The 15,787-nt window shown below is 43.0% G+C and overlaps 1 protein-coding gene across 2 annotated transcripts in view; it reads right to left on the minus strand.

Annotated features, from left to right (window-relative positions):
* Positions 1-15,787, minus strand: part of hip1 (huntingtin interacting protein 1) — a 344,258-nt gene that overhangs the window by 9,495 nt on the left and 318,976 nt on the right. For both annotated transcript variants that reach the window (XM_073053676.1, XM_073053677.1), the window contains exons 24-30: positions 11,653-11,711; positions 10,732-10,825; positions 9,894-9,994; positions 6,327-6,432; positions 4,370-4,493; positions 3,105-3,166; positions 1,248-1,356 (exon numbers count right to left, since the gene is read on the minus strand). In XM_073053676.1, the coding sequence (XP_072909777.1) occupies positions 1,248-1,356; positions 3,105-3,166; positions 4,370-4,493; positions 6,327-6,432; positions 9,894-9,994; positions 10,732-10,825; positions 11,653-11,711 (655 nt within the window). The remainder of the gene's footprint in view (positions 1-1,247; positions 1,357-3,104; positions 3,167-4,369; positions 4,494-6,326; positions 6,433-9,893; positions 9,995-10,731; positions 10,826-11,652; positions 11,712-15,787) is intronic.

Raw genomic sequence — 15,787 nt, forward strand, 5'->3', positions numbered from 1 at the left:
AAGGTGGAGTGATTAACAGAAGTTAGAGAAGTTGGTTTTCATGCCATGAGGTTGGAGGCTACCCAAATGGAATGAAGCGTTGCTCCTCCAGCGTGAATGTGGGTTCATCATAGCAGTAGAGGAGGCTATGGCCAGACATGTGATGAAGGGAATGGGAAGTCGAACTAAAATGAACAGCCAACAGAAGATCCTGCGTTTTCTGTTGGACAGGGTTACTTATCTCTGTAACCGTGTTAGCCCTGTCCTTTTACCTCCCCCCTCACCACCATTCAGGACCCCAAACAGTCCTTTCAGGTGAGACAACAACATTTCACTTGTGAGTTTGTCGGAGCTATTGATTACAGCCGCTACCTCCAGTGTGGCCTCCTCCTCATCAGTGAGTCGCGGCACAGATGGGGAGGCCGCTTTGTCGAGCACTTTCCCTCTGTCTGCCGCAAATGGCAGAATGCCCTGTAGCCTCTCATTTCGATTCAACTTTCCATTCCCATGTCTATGGCCTCCTCTACTGCCATGTTGAGGCTGAAATCAGGTTGGAGAAGTAATGCCTCATATTCCATCTGGGTTGCCTCCAACTTAATGGTGTGAACATCAATTTCTCCAACTGATGCTAATTTCTCCCCCTGCATTTTTTCCTCCCCCCCCCCCCACTTTGTTCCTTTTTGATTCCTTGTTCTTATTACCCTCTTACCCCTTCTCTTCTCCTCATCTAGCCATCACCTCTGTCTGGTGCCCTTCCTACTTCCCTTTGTTCCATGGTCCATTGTCCTCCCCAATCAGACTGCTGCTCCTTCAGTCCTTTATGTCTGCCACCTAATGTATAACCTCCCAGTTTCTTACTTCCCACTCCCCCACCTACCTGACCTTTCCTCTCACCTGGTCTCACCTATCATCTCCCAGTCTGTACTCCTTCCCCTGCCCCACCTTCTTAACTGTTTTCTGCCTCCTCCCTTTTCAGTCCTGATGAAGGGTCTCAGCTCAAAACATCAAGTATTTATTCCCTTTTATGGATGCTGCCTGACCTGCTGAGTTCCTCCGGCATTTCATGTGTGTTGCTCAATACTGCCAGCATCTGCAGATTCGCTTGAGTTTAGTCATGACCTCTCCCATAAAGCAATCAGAGGGAATGCAAAACAAGTCCCGAGTAAACTATTTGGAAAAGCCTCGGAATACTTGCCTTCCCACTTTCACAGTTGATAATGATTTTTCTGCTAAAGGCCTTGGTAGAATGAGAAAGAAATTGCACACACCTTCATCCCAGCCTTCAGCGACTCCTGCCAGCTCATAATGCTTTTTACGTAGTCCTCCGAGGCGCTCCCTCTCCTTCTGTAGTTGACTTTCCAGTTCTAAAACACGAACCTTCAGGGGAGGAATTAAAAGACAAAAAGATGTTACATTGTCACTTTCATTGCACCTGCTCTTGTGGTGGAATCAGTCTGGGAGTGTAGGGGCCTTGCACCAGCTTTCAGTGAACTTGTAGGGGCCTTGCACCAGTTTTCAGTGAACCTGTAGGGGCCTTGCACCAGTTTTCAGTGAACCTGTAGGGGCCTTGCACCAGCTTTCAGTGAACTTGTAGGGGCCTTGCACCAGTTTTCAGTGAACTTGTAGGGGCCTTGCACCAGTTTTCAGTGAACCTGTAGGGGCCTTGCACCAGCTTTCAGTGAACCTGTAGAGACCTTGCACCAGCTTTCAGTGAACTTGTAGAGGCCTTGCACCAGCTTTCAGTGAACCTGTAGGGGCCTTGCACCAGCTTTCAGTGAACCTGTAGGGGCCTTGCACCAGCTTTCAGTGAACCTGTAGGGGCCTTGCACCAGCTTTCAGAGAACTTGTAGGGGCCTTGCACCAGTTTTCAGTGAACTTGTAGGGGCCTTGCACCAGCTTTCAGTGAACTTGTAGGGGCCTTGCACCAGCTTTCAGTGAACTTGTAGGGGCCTTGCACCAGCTTTCAGTGAACTTGTAGAGGCCTTGCACCAGTTTTCAGTGAACTTGTAGAGGCCTTGCACCAGTTTTCAGTGAACTTGTAGGGGCCTTGCACCAGCTTTCAGTGAACTTGTAGGGGCCTTGCACCAGCTTTCAGTGAACTTGTAGAGGCCTTGCACCAGTTTTCAGAGAACTTGTAGGGGCCTTGCACCAGCTTTCAGTGAACTTGTAGGGGCCTTGCACCAGTTTTCAGTGAACTTGTAGGGGCCTTGCACCAGCTTTCAGTGAACTTGTAGGGGCCTTGCACCAGTTTTCAGTGAACTTGTAGGGGCCTTGCACCAGTTTTCAGTGAACTTGTAGGGGCCTTGCACCAGCTTTCAGTGAACTTGTAGGGGCCTTGCACCAGTTTTCAGTGAACTTGTAGGGGCCTTGCACCAGTTTTCAGTGAACCTGTAGGGGCCTTGCACCAGCTTTCAGTGAACTTGTAGGGGCCTTGCACCAGCTTTCAGTGAACCTGTAGGGGCCTTGCACCAGCTTTCAGTGAACCTGTAGGGGCCTTGCACCAGCTTTCAGTGAACCTGTAGGGGCCTTGCACCAGTTTTCAGTGAACTTGTAGGGGCCTTGCACCAGTTTTCAGTGAACTTGTAGGGGCCTTGCACCAGTTTTCAGTGAACTTGTAGGGGCCTTGCACCAGTTTTCAGTGCACAGAAAAAGCTGACCAGCCCCATTCTTTCTGCAGATCATATACAAGTACCAGATTCCCACCTCTAACTTCCAAAGGAAAATTCAGATTCTTTATCTTTAATAGTAATGATGCAGAGCTGTTGAGCATGCATCAGTCCTCTTCTCTCCACTAAAAGAACAGCACTCTATCTGGTCAAGTATTATTTATTATTTGAATGATGCTCATCATCATACTGCAGGAGGTACAGCTTCTGAGAAACTGCAAGTTGTAGCTTCCCACTGCCTCATTTGACAGAGAGCTTGCTGGATAAATTCAGTCTGATTAGAATGCAAGCTTAATGTTAATTCCCCTAAAAATGTTCCCCTGCTGGTGGGCAACGGTACGTGGAAAATGCATTTAATTGAAGGGATGTGGAAGATACAATCAGACACTTTATCTCTTTCATTACTTCAAGAAACAATGGAAAGAAGCAGAGAGCCAAGCAAAAGTAGTTTTATAATACCTGTGAGTCCATTTCCTGTCGCTTGATTTGTGTCAGCGTCATGCTGGAGAAATCCATTGTGTCTGGAACAGATGAATGAAAGCATCAGGAAAAAAATCATCAGCAACAGATAGACATAAGCTACGGCTCCTCATTTGCAATTTATTTTCGTCAACCAAAAGTACTTTTTGCTGGAAACAGTGCTGTGGGTGTTGGTATTGTCCATTTCCTTTCTACCCGCTGATTGAAGAGATACCATAAATTGGTAGTTTTAGTCTATACCTGTATATCATGTGGGTCTGCTTGCTGTCATTGACAACACCATTTGTCAATGTGAAGCTGATACATTAAAGGTGACAACTGTTATACATGTACCATGTATACATCAACCAATCATGTATCAGCAACTCAATGCATAAAAGTACACAGAGATGGTTAAGAGTTTCAGTTGTCATTCCGACCAAACATGAAAATGGAGAAGAAATGTGACCTAAGTGAGTTTGACCATCGGTGCCAGACAGGGTGGTTTGAGTATCTCAGAAACGGCTGATCTCCTGGGATTTTCACAAACAGTCCCCAGAGTTTACAGAGAATGGTGCAGAAAATATCCAGTGAGTGGCAGATCTGTGAGCAAACACGCCTTGTTAATGAGAGAGTTCAGAGATGACAGGAAGGTAACAGTCATTCAAATAACAAAGTGTTACAACAGTGGTGTGCAGGTGGGCACCTTTGAATGCAGAACACATGCCGAACGTTGAAGTGGATGGACTACAGCAGCAGAAACCACACTGGGTTTCACTTCTCTACCTAACAAAAGTGTCTACTGAGTGCATAACTATCAGTGTAAATTTAGCGGCTAAAATTTTAACAAAGGTATTGCCATAGACTCTGTGTCAGTCCCCCTGTATGCAAGTAGGCATCAATGAAAAAGTAACACATTTGAAAAATGAGAAGCTATCTGCAATAAAAAAAATCTACAAAAATTCACCAAAACAGGCAATATCTATAGAGATTGAAATGTTAAATAATTAACTTAATTATCTTTTGTCAGAATACTGAAAAAGCTTCTCTGCTTCCTAGATCAGTTATTGACCTAGAGGACCAGTTTAATCATTCTCTCTCCGAACATTGCCTGACTTAATAATTCCATGCTTCCAGTGACTGCAGTGTTTTAAGTTATGTGAATCAATGCACACCCCCTCACCCCTACCAAAACCCCCCACACACTCTACCACCCACCCCTCTGCTTTGTATCACACTCATACACAATGGGAATAGTGCACTACCTTTCTCCTCAATCTGGAACTTCCCCGATTTGGTGGAAGCCACCACTTTGGCCGTGGCCTCGTTAACTCCCTTGGATGCTTCCCGCAGCCTTCCGAGATTACTGTTGTCTTTATCCGCTTTCACCTGCAGCAGAGATTGCCTCAAATAAGAGTGTATCAGGAGCAAGAGGAAACCAGGAAAAGGACGGATCACTTGGGAGTAATCCATATGTGGTCAGGCAAAGCCCTAAATGAGTATGGCTTATTTGGAGAAGGATCTGCAACAGAGTAAGCTCTGGGAGGGGTATATCAATAGTCTGCAGCATATCAATATTAAAGAATTGGAGGTGTTAAATGTCTTGAGCACATAAGGGTGAATAAATCCCCAAGGTTGGATGAACAAGATGCTGGAGGAACTCAATGGATCAAGAATCATCTCTGAAGGCAAGTAGTCAACCTTTCAGGTACAGACCCTTAAGTTACGTCTCCTGGGTGAGATCTACCTCAGAATGCTGTGGGAAGCAATGGAGGAAAGAGCTGGGGTTTTGATGGAGATTTTTGCATCTTCTTTAGCTATAGGTGAGTGCTACAAAACCGAAATATAACTATTTAATGTTGGGACAAGCCAGATAACCACAGGCCAGTGAGCCTTATGTAAATGGTTGAGAAATTATCAGAATAGGATTTAAGTACATTTGGAAAGACTGGGACTGATCAGCGATAGTCAACATTGCTTCATGCAAGGGAATTCCTGTTTCATTAACTTGACTTTTTGTTTTGAGGGGGTAGCCAAGAAGATTGATGAAGACAGGGTGGTAGATGTTGCATTTATGGACTTCAGCAAGGCATATGACAAGATGCCACATCCAAAAGGTTATGGATCAAAGGTGAGATAAGCCAACTGGATCCAAAGTTGGGTTGGTGACAGAAGGCAGAGGATGATAGGGGAAGGGTACTTTTCCATCTGGAAGTCTAGGACCAGTGATGTACTGCAAGGATCAGAGCTGGAATCATTTGTTAAGATGTCCATCAATAATTTGGCTGTGAAGATAGGACAGATAATTAATAAAGCTGTGGATGACACAAAGGTTCTTGGTATTGCAGATAGTGAGAAAGGCTAAGACTACAGCAGGACATATATCAGAGGAAACTTGGGTAAAGAGTGTGCAGAGGATATTCGCCTGAATGTTGCATAGATTAGAGGCATTTAGGAATGGGGTGAGACTAGTTTGCTTTCCCTGAAACAAAGGAGATTGAGGGGTGATTAAGGTATGTAAATTATCAGAGCTATCGATGGGGTAGATTGTCAGACTCTTATCCCCGTTGGGGTATCAAAAACAGGGGGCATAGATTTAAGGTGAAAGGAAGGAATTCTAAAGGAGATTTGAGGGGAATATCTGGAACTCACTGGCAGAGGAGGTGATGGAATCAGATACAATCAATATTTAAGAGACATTTAGGCAGGCACTTAAATAGACAAGGCATGTACTGATCAGGACCCAGTGTGGACAAATGGAGTTGTGTAGATGGAGAAGGATATTGCCATGAGCCTACAGTTTCTGAGCTGTACAGAACGGTATGGCTCTCAGTAGTCGGACAATATTCAGTAAACATGAAACTCCTGACAGCACTGCGCTATCTCAGACGGTGTCACTGTCAGAAGCAAGACTGATAAAAACAATCGCAAACACGCTGAAATACGGGTGCTTTATAATTGTAAAGTGAACTCTAGGCACTCTCGTGCATACAGGGTCATTGATAAGACTATCCCTCACAAGCTGTACTGGAAGATAAATGTTGTGACTCTAACATATCGAATCACTTTTCCAATCCATCTGTTCAATCAGTGGGATGTTATATCAAATATAAAGTTTTTATAAACTAAATTAACATTTTTCAACTCTCGGCATTCCTTTAGGAAGGTTTCTACCCATTTGCCTCATGTAATTGAGAGGATATGAAGAAGGCGAGGACTCACCTTGGAGGCAGCAACCAGCTGTGCTGTACTGGCTGCAATCTCGTGGGAACACACCATTAATTCCTCAAACTTCCCCTTTCCCTGGACAACCATATCTGCAGCATCCCTGAACAGACAAGTGGGAGAATACTAGTGCAAGCTCCAAACCATTTATCAAATCTCAGCACCGCACCATAAATCAGAACGTTCCTATGGCAGAAAGAGAGCCACCAGCCGACAGAAGCTCGTTGAACAAGCATCAATGAGAATTACCACAAGGACATAATATACAAACATATAGCATAAATTGCATTAAAGTATTAGAGGACATTATTGCCCAAAAGAATGCTAACATGTGACTCTGATAACCCACATTATAAGGACGATGTTGAAGCAGCCGACCTCAAATATCAAGTGATCGCTGTGTGGTGCGCCTGCCCTTTCCTGACGGTCTGCTTCAGCCAAGCAGCAGGATCCCTGTCACCCAATGGCCACGAGGCCAACAAGCTGTCTCTAGTCACATAAGCATCTCTGAACCATTGCAAACCAGAAGGAAAGAACTTCATTTCTAGCCAATTACTATTTGGTCCAATTTTTAAAACATTTGTGTCCTATTTTGCTTACATTTAATGCCGTCTCTATGCTTGTTGGGCCTTCAATGATTCGATCCTGTCTCAGGCGTATATAATTTTAAACAGAACAGTATGATCTCCTACTTTAATGAAAATTTAGCTCTCCCTTCACATTTGTGGGTGGTCACAAAGCATTCTAGAAAATCTGTGCCACTTTTAGACCATAACACATGGGAGCAGAGTTGGGCCATTTGGCCCATTGAGCCTGCTCTGCCATTCCATCATGGCTGATTTATTATCCCTCTCATCTCCATTCTCACCATAACCTATAAGACACAGGAGCAGAAGTAGGCCTTTGAGCCCATCATGGCTGCCCTACCAGACTCATCCTTACCTCATTATTCTGTAGCAACAAGCCCAAACCTCCACAATTGCTTGGTTTCAGTTTCAGTCCAAATGAAGGCCCTTGGCCCGAAACATCGACTGTTTATTCATTTCCACAGATGCAGCCTGACCTCCAGCATTTTTGTGCATGTTGCTCTGCATTTCTAGCATCTGCAGAATCTCTAGCGTTTTCAGTATTCTAATGCTCAACCACTGCACCTCAAATCTTATATTTTGTATATACACCTAGTATTCTATTACATTTTGTTGGGAACTTACTGCTTTGTTTACTGTCTATGACATGAAAGAGAACTCTGCTTTCCCACATCAGTATGTATTTACCATCGAAAACAAATTATTTACACTGAGTTTCTACGGCAACACCTCTGTCCATCCACTACCACAGCTTCCTTTAGTACTTAGAATTAGTTATCATCCCTCCCCCTCGAGTAGAAATTTGCACACCTTCTTGCTAGCCATACACCTCTGTCATTGTGAACAGTACCAATCCCAATAACTGGTGGCCATTTACAACCTTCTGAGGACCAGCCTGCAACTTCAGCTCCACATTTCCTCTTTTAAACCTTCAAAGCAACAACAGTATCTGTAGCAGTACAACTGCTGTCAGAATCCTTTCTTAATCTCCCCAACCCCCGGCATGCTGAAAGTTGTCACACTTGTTACAAAGTCTACAGCAGACAAGGACAAGGAGGAACTCAGCAAAGTTGTCAGGTTTTTACACTGGTTAATTATCAGACAATTTAAGATTAGGCATGGTTCACAATAGAAGTCTGAATTATAGATGTTGGTACTGAAATCTGCAAGGAGAAACTAGAAGTGTGAATATATTAACAGGTACATTTAGAATCATAGAGGCACAGAAAAATGCTACTCAACTTCCGTTCAGCACCTAATAATTCTCTTATGGATATCTGGAATTTCACAAGTATCTTCTTTCCCAAGTAAGATCCCATTTTTAGCTTCTGTATTTATCTGACATTAGTTTTGCTCTACATCCAGGAGGCAGATTGGAAATAATTACTCAAAGGAAGGGAGGTACTCAAGGTAGAGGAAAGGGTGAAAGTTAATAAGGTATGAGAAAAGCTAACTGTGCTTAAAGAAATGCCCCTTACAAAAAGGGTTTCAACAAAATGCTTACTACCAACTATAGACCAGTCAGTTTATCTTTAATGATGGTGAAGTTCTTAGAAACAATGTTCAGGAAAAATTAAAAGTTACTTAGAGCCTACTTAGAGATTTATTAAAGGCAACTTGTGTTCAACTAACATAACTGAATTTTCTGATGAGATGGTCAATAAAAGTAAATGTAGAAGAGGTTATTTATTTAGATTTTCAGAAGGCATTTGACTAACTCCCATATAAAAAGCAGACCAGTTAAGCTGTGGATAGGGAGTAAAAGAGTCGGTTTCTGAGTGGGTAAAGAACTGGCTTAATGATAGAAATCAGAGGGTTATAGTAAACAGATAGTTTTCTGACTGGAGTATGATAGAGAGTTGTTCCTTGATGTCAATGCCATTTTTATATATATTGCCAAATTCATAAGCAGCGGGAAAAATTTTGAAGTTTGCAAATGATACAAAAATAGGAGATGAGTAAATAATGAGCATAATGTCAGACTGCAGCAACCTGAAGCAGAGTGGATAGACAGGTAGAGATGAAAGTTAATAGAGATGAGTACATTAATATACTTCGGAAAAATCAATGCTGAACAATATTATAGACCAAGTGACATATTCTAATATAAATGACTGAGAGACAAATGTTGTGTATGAACCTTTACAGCTAGTGGGGCACACAGGGAATGTGTGTGCTAAGGTACGTGGTGTCCTCACCTTCATACAGGAAGTATTGGAAATGCTACTACACTTGATGCACTGTTGGACTACAAATAAACGTACTTATGAAATTCTGGTCACCATACTTTAGGACGGAAGTGGAAAGCCGTAGGGAGATTGACGGCAAGATTGGCTTTATGAATGAAGGATTTGATCAACAATGTCTGACTGGAGAGACTGGAGCAATCGTGCATGGAGTAAAGAAAATTGAAAGAGATTTGTACAAGACTGGGTTTAATTGAGGAAATTAGGGGTAATGGGGAGAAGGCTAGAGACTGGGGCTGAGGGGGAAATGGATCAGCCGTGATGCATTGGTGGAGAGGACTTGATGGCCTAAAAGGCCTAATTCTGCTCCTATACCTTATGGTCTTAAAAGGAACACAACTGAAGAGATCAGAAATGACATGGAATGATGTTGCCTATCAGGGTCATGAAAACAAAGTCTATTAGGACTTATAAACGAGAACTGGATAGATACTCAAAGGAAAGTTATCTTAAGAGCAAACATAGTAATGAGACTGACTACATTGCACTGTGAATTTGATGGGCCAAATAGCTTTCTCCTGTGTCTTACTTCTATGATTCTAGAAAAAGAGATTTTATTTTTTTAATTTGATCCTTTGACTATTCAACTTGAATGCAATGGTATCCAATCCTTAAACTCCCATTGCAATCTTGTTAACCAGACATGATTGCAACTGGGATCCAGATTCAGCAGCAGAGTCCATAGGTGACTGATGCTAGAACTGTAAAAGAACAGCAGTTGTAATACTTACACCAACACAGTAGCTCCCCAGCCAACAGCCTTTGATGCAGAAATGAGTCCTTCGGTCCATCTGGAGTTCTTGGCATAGAACTCTTTCTGGGACGCTGCCCCCTATGAGCAAGAAACACAAAGCCATCATGGCACCTTCTCTGTTGAAGGTTCTGACATGTTGCTGGATACGCTAGGACTATTACTTCATCTAAGTGCCCATTCTCCATGTGCCACTGCATGACTGACAGATGAAATTCAAACCCGTCCTCCTGAGTCCAGATAAAGAATTGGGCTTTGTCTGAAACACAAATGATCAGAAGGGAAACGAAGGACCAGGCTGGACAGAACATGAAACAACATTGCAAGGAGGGACAAGTGCGTTCCTTGTTGCCATTTCCTGACTTGCTGCCATCAGTTTGGGAAGGAATTCCAGTAAAATGACAGAAAACAACTATTAATTTCATATGGTGAGTATATGCAAATAGTCTATTACAAGTCTCTTCCATAGTTGCTACTAAGTTGTTCCTGAAATATCTGGTTGGAGGACTCACCGAGCCTGTTTCAATAGCACTGTGCACTGATACAATCACCTTTAACAGTGAAACAACAGTGCACTTCACAGCTCAGTATTCAAATATTGAAAACTAAGCCAGCAGAGAGATACGTGATCCAATGGTAGGAGAGGTAGATACTTAGGAAAGGCTCAATATGTTAATAGCCCTAGTGTGTGGGTGAGTGGCTTGAGTGATGGAAATATGGGGAGAAGCAATAGGATTGATGTGAATAGGTGATTGATGGCTGGGGTAGTTTCAAGAGGCTTCGTGTGGTTCTGCAACTAGGTTTTACAAGGCTCTTACCCTTCCACTCTCCACTATGTCCCTCTGTAGATCCTTCGACGTCAGAACCAACATTTTGATAGCATGCATCAAGTCAGTGCAAGATTCAAGGATCCTGAAGTAAATAATGCAGACAAACAAACTTAGAGAATAGGATTTAAAGCAGTTCAGTATGATTGTAGTCAAAATGTAGTAAACTAGTCAATTTTATTTCTGATTCAAGTCTATAAATGGACAAGGAACTTATTCAACAGAATCTGCAAAGGAAGTGGATGAAAAATGGGTTTGCCCAAGCCCATGAGAATTCTGAATAATAGAAAATTAGCAGTCATTTGTCATTCTGTGGAATGGACTGGATGAGAATGGAATTAGTTAATTGACAATCAAGGTGCTGAATGGGAATCAGTTACATCCTTGGATCTCAATCAAATAGGGACAACTTTAATGATGACACACGAGCTGCATTGTTGACTTCTGTTTCTGATCAAAATGAACAATCCCTCCAGCAGGAACTTCTAAAGTTCCATCCACAAATCAGCAGATCAGGACTGATGGCTAGCTGATTAATACCTCTACAACATTCAAAGGTCAAAAACTAAAGAGATTTTTTAAAATTAAATCTTTTAAAAACCACTTGTGTTATTCCTAAAATTCTAAATTGGTGTGGAACTGTCACAATTGTTGTCTCCTGATCGCACTTAGAAACACCACTGCAGAGAGATGACTGTAAACATAAGCCCACCGTACTGAGTAGATACAATGACTCTGGAAACTACTAGTGATTGCATGGCAACTTGCTGAGATTTCACAAAACGGGCTACAGAATGGTAAATAATTACTTTCTCATTGAGAGTTTAATATTAAAAGAACTTTAACAGTGAAGTTGTATTCAATGGCCAGCATCCAAACTTGATGTAGACTGATATGAACTGAGATAATTACCTTTCATTCACCTCCAGCTTTACACCAGTGTCTCCTGCTCTTGACTTGCTTAACATTTCCTGGTTACAAGATTTTAAAGAAAAGAGAGAACTGGTTAAACAAAACCACTTTAAAATCCAACAGGTAACATTCACCTGAGCAACACACACAAAATGCTGGAGGAACTCAGCAGGCCAGGCAGCATCTATGGAAAACGGTACAGTCGGCGTTTCAGTCCGAGACCTTCAGCAGGGTCGATCCCATTTATAGACTTGTTTCTCAGCCTGAAATGTAACTGTACTCTTTTTCATAGATGCTGCCTGGCCTGCTGAGTTCCTCTAGCATTTTGTGTGTATTGCTTGGATTTCCAGCATCTGCAGATTTTCTCTTGTTTGTGATTAGACAACGATCAGTCTTCTGAAAATGAAGAAATTGAATTCTGCATCATGTCAATCTACTCTTTCACTTTTCTAGACAGAGAGTACATATTGGACTAGCTGTTAGAAAAGGCACACAGTTTCAAGTAAAATAGTTTTCAACTTCCTGCAAGCTAACTTCAGACAGGAAGATCGGCCAGATGGAAATAAATGGAACTTAAATAAGTACTAGCAGTAATACACAGAGCTCTTGCTATCACCTCGTACTCAAAACCTTCAGACTTTGCCTTTGTAATCCACCCTTCACTTTCTACCAAGTGCTCCATCTCATCCTACATAGCCTTGCTCTATACAGGACTCACAAAACAAATTACTTCAAACTGTTCTATAGTAGACTAACTCGGAACTGAAATTCTAGAAGTGAAAGAATTTAGTTAGGTACAAAGGAAATCTTCCTTCCCTTTGCGAATGCAAACAAATACAAAACTGACTTGTTTCTTTGTGAACTTCACCCCCACCATCCCACCCAAATCTTAGCTGGCATGCCTTGCTTTACTTTGTGGAAAATCTGTACACGGTGACATGTAAGCGAAAACATGTTATCACTGGCACAAGAAAACAGGTCAATCTACAGGAAGCCCCTAAACATTTGTTTTACCAACTCCACCTAACAATTTATCATCCTGCGTTTGAATTTAGTATTACCTTTAAAACCAATGAAACAGTCAGGGACTCACCTGACCTCCCAAACCTGCTCTGCCTCCCAAAGGCTGAACTTCGATGTGAATTGCACCTTCCAATCCTAATCCCACATTCCTTAACTCCTTGTGCCCAATAAAATCTACTCATCTCAGTCTTGATGTATTAAGCAAAAGCAGTCGAGCATAAGGAGTTCAGAAGATTCACAACCACCATCGCAGCTCTAAAATGCTGCTCCTCATTCTGACACTCGGATCCTATAGTTTTAAATTCTTTACCCAAAGGAACCAGTCAAGTGTAACATTGAGCAAACACGAGGAAATCTGCAGATGCTGGAAATTCAAGCCACACACACAAAATGCTGGTGGAACACAGCAGGCCAGGCAGCATCTATAGGGAGAAGCACTGTCGACGTTTCGGGCCGAGACCCTTTGTCAGGCCGGTGTAACATTGATGCTGTTAAGTTTAAGGTGATCAGATAAAGCAAATGGCAGAGTACTGGGAAGTGCACAAATTAATCTGTGCACCAATGGCTGGAGCTGTAATTGAGGCAGAAATCTTCACAACTTTTAAATACTATCTGCTGAAGCACATTAAAGAGATCTGGATATCCTAGTAGTTTAGCACAAGAGAGTCTATTTATTTTAATTGCCAAGCTATAGAATACAAGAGAAAAGGAGGTCATTATAAAACAGCGTGAAGCAGCAATCAGACTGGTGCTGGAATACTCTAAATAACCGCACATTAGATAAGCTGACAGTGCTACAGAATGCACAGGGAGGATTTACGGGAACAATAGCACAGCGGGAGGATTCAATCAATGAGAAACTTTCACTGGGCTACGTTTGGTTGCCTGAGAACAGAGGAGTCCCTAGTGAAATTTACAGGAGATATAGAGAAGGCACAATAACATAGCGGTGAGCATAACACTTTACAGCACCAGTGACCCAGGTTCAATTCCCGCTGCCACCTGTAAGGAGTTGGTACATGCTCCGCATGGGTTTCCTCCAGGTGCTCCAGCTTCCTCCCACACCTCAAAGATGTAGGTTAATTGGTCACTGTAAATTGTCCCGGGATCAGGAGAGAATTAAATCGGGGAATGCTGGGCGGGTGCAGCTCGGACGGCCGGAAGGGCCTATTCGGCGATGTATCTCAATCAATCAATAAAATTATGTGTCTGCTAGTTTCTCTTAGAGAGATGTCAACAAAGACAAAGATTTCAAAAAGCTGATAAGATTATCCAAAAACCGGGGAATTTTGGTTTCATCTAAAGTGCAACAGATGCTTCTTTTGTTCTTTTACAGATGGTTGGAACTCACTGCCTGTAAGGACAATTGAAGCAAAAATTCATTTAAAAAGTTATCTGGGGAAGCATGTTCAGGGAACTGGGTGTCCAAGTGCACGATTGACAAAAGACTAATAGGCAGGCAGAGCAGCTAGCTATTATATCCAATGGAAAGTTATTATTTATAGGTAGGGAATTGTCATGTACCATGTATGCAGCACTCTATACAGGACAAGTCACTTCATTAAGTAAGATGGTAATGCACAGTTCACAGAAGATTTATTAGATTAAAACCTAGAGCTGGCAGGTTGCCATACAAGTTCAAAGTACAAAGTATGTATAATCAGATACAACATTGAGAATCATTTTTTGCAGGCACCCACAAGATAAAATAAGTACAACAGGATCCTTGAAATAAATTAACAAAGACCAACAAACATCCACTGTGCAAAAGAGGACAAACAGTGCAAATTATAAACGAAAATAAACAAGTAATACGAGGATGTGAACTGCAGAGTCAGTTCAGCACTGAGTGAAGCCGGCTGAGGATGGCTCTAGGGCAACCACTGCATCTGAGCCTGGCAGAAAGTGACCCTGCCTGGCAGTAGTGGTGAGGAGAGAAGGAGATGGTCAAATAGGACAGGCTCAGGTGGGGGGACCTTGGCTGGGACAGAGTAGTGGGGCTGCACACTGGTTTGTTTTCAGCTCTCGGGCCTCAACACTTTAAATCTGGCTTGAAGTCCACCCCGGCATTTTCTTCCGGCAACGACGGCTGAACTTCGCCCACTTCAGTGTGCCATACCTGCAGTCCTGGGAGTCAGGTTCACCAAGTCTGTCAGGAGACTGTAAAATTACTAGCTCGTTTAGACGGCTCAAAGGTACGTTCCTTAATGGGAAATTACAGCTGCGGATTTCAGCAATCGCAGTTCGAAAGAAGTATACCCAGTAGAAGCTTTAGTAGTTTATTAAGCTGTCTGCAAAATATCATCAGCGCCATTTTGGAATACAAGGGAAGGCTGGACTTGTATCTATTGGAATTTAAAAAGAGTGATGCTGTTGTTCGTCCATCGTCATCGTCGATGAAGACCTCGATACCATTAGTCGTTTTGAGACTGGATGTGGTGTGTCCGAAGATGACTGGTCAGGCCAATTTGGGCACGGAATGCCCTGGCACATGTTGGGCAGACGTATAGGCACTGCAGTTGTTGCGCTGGTGGCTCTGGACTTGCGTAGCTCACGCTGATGTTGTGCTTCGGCTGTGCGCCTTGCTTTGTAAACCTGACAGCCTTCGTGGATGAGGCCGCGCCAGGTAGGGCAGTTTTGTGCCAGCGTTTCCCAGGAGTTCGTGTCTACGTCAAACGACTTCAGGGAGGCCTTTAGTGTGTCTTTATAATGTTTCTTCTGCCCTCCATGCAAGCATCTTCCAGCAGAGAGTTCCCCAAAAGAAAGCTGCTTGAGTATGCGTTCGTCCTGCATGCGGATGATGTGACCAGCCCACTGGGTCTGTGCTCTCATCAGCAGTGTGTGGACTGATGGCAGACTTGCTCTAGAAAGAACTTCAGTGTCTGGTACTTTGTCTTGCCACCTGATGCCTGATATTCTGCGAAGACAAGCCATGTGGAAATGGTTGAGCTGTCTTGCATGCCTTCGATACACGGTCCACGTTTCACAGGCATACAGGAGGGGAGTGAGTACCACGGCTCCGTAGGCCTTCAGTTTTGTTGCTGGGCTGATTCCTCGACGTTCCCATACAGTGGAGCGCAGTCTACCGAAAGCAGAACTTGCCTTTGCCATT

Source organism: Hemitrygon akajei, chromosome 8, assembly GCF_048418815.1.
Source record: "Hemitrygon akajei chromosome 8, sHemAka1.3, whole genome shotgun sequence".
NCBI classification, from domain to species: Eukaryota; Metazoa; Chordata; class Chondrichthyes; order Myliobatiformes; family Dasyatidae; genus Hemitrygon; species Hemitrygon akajei.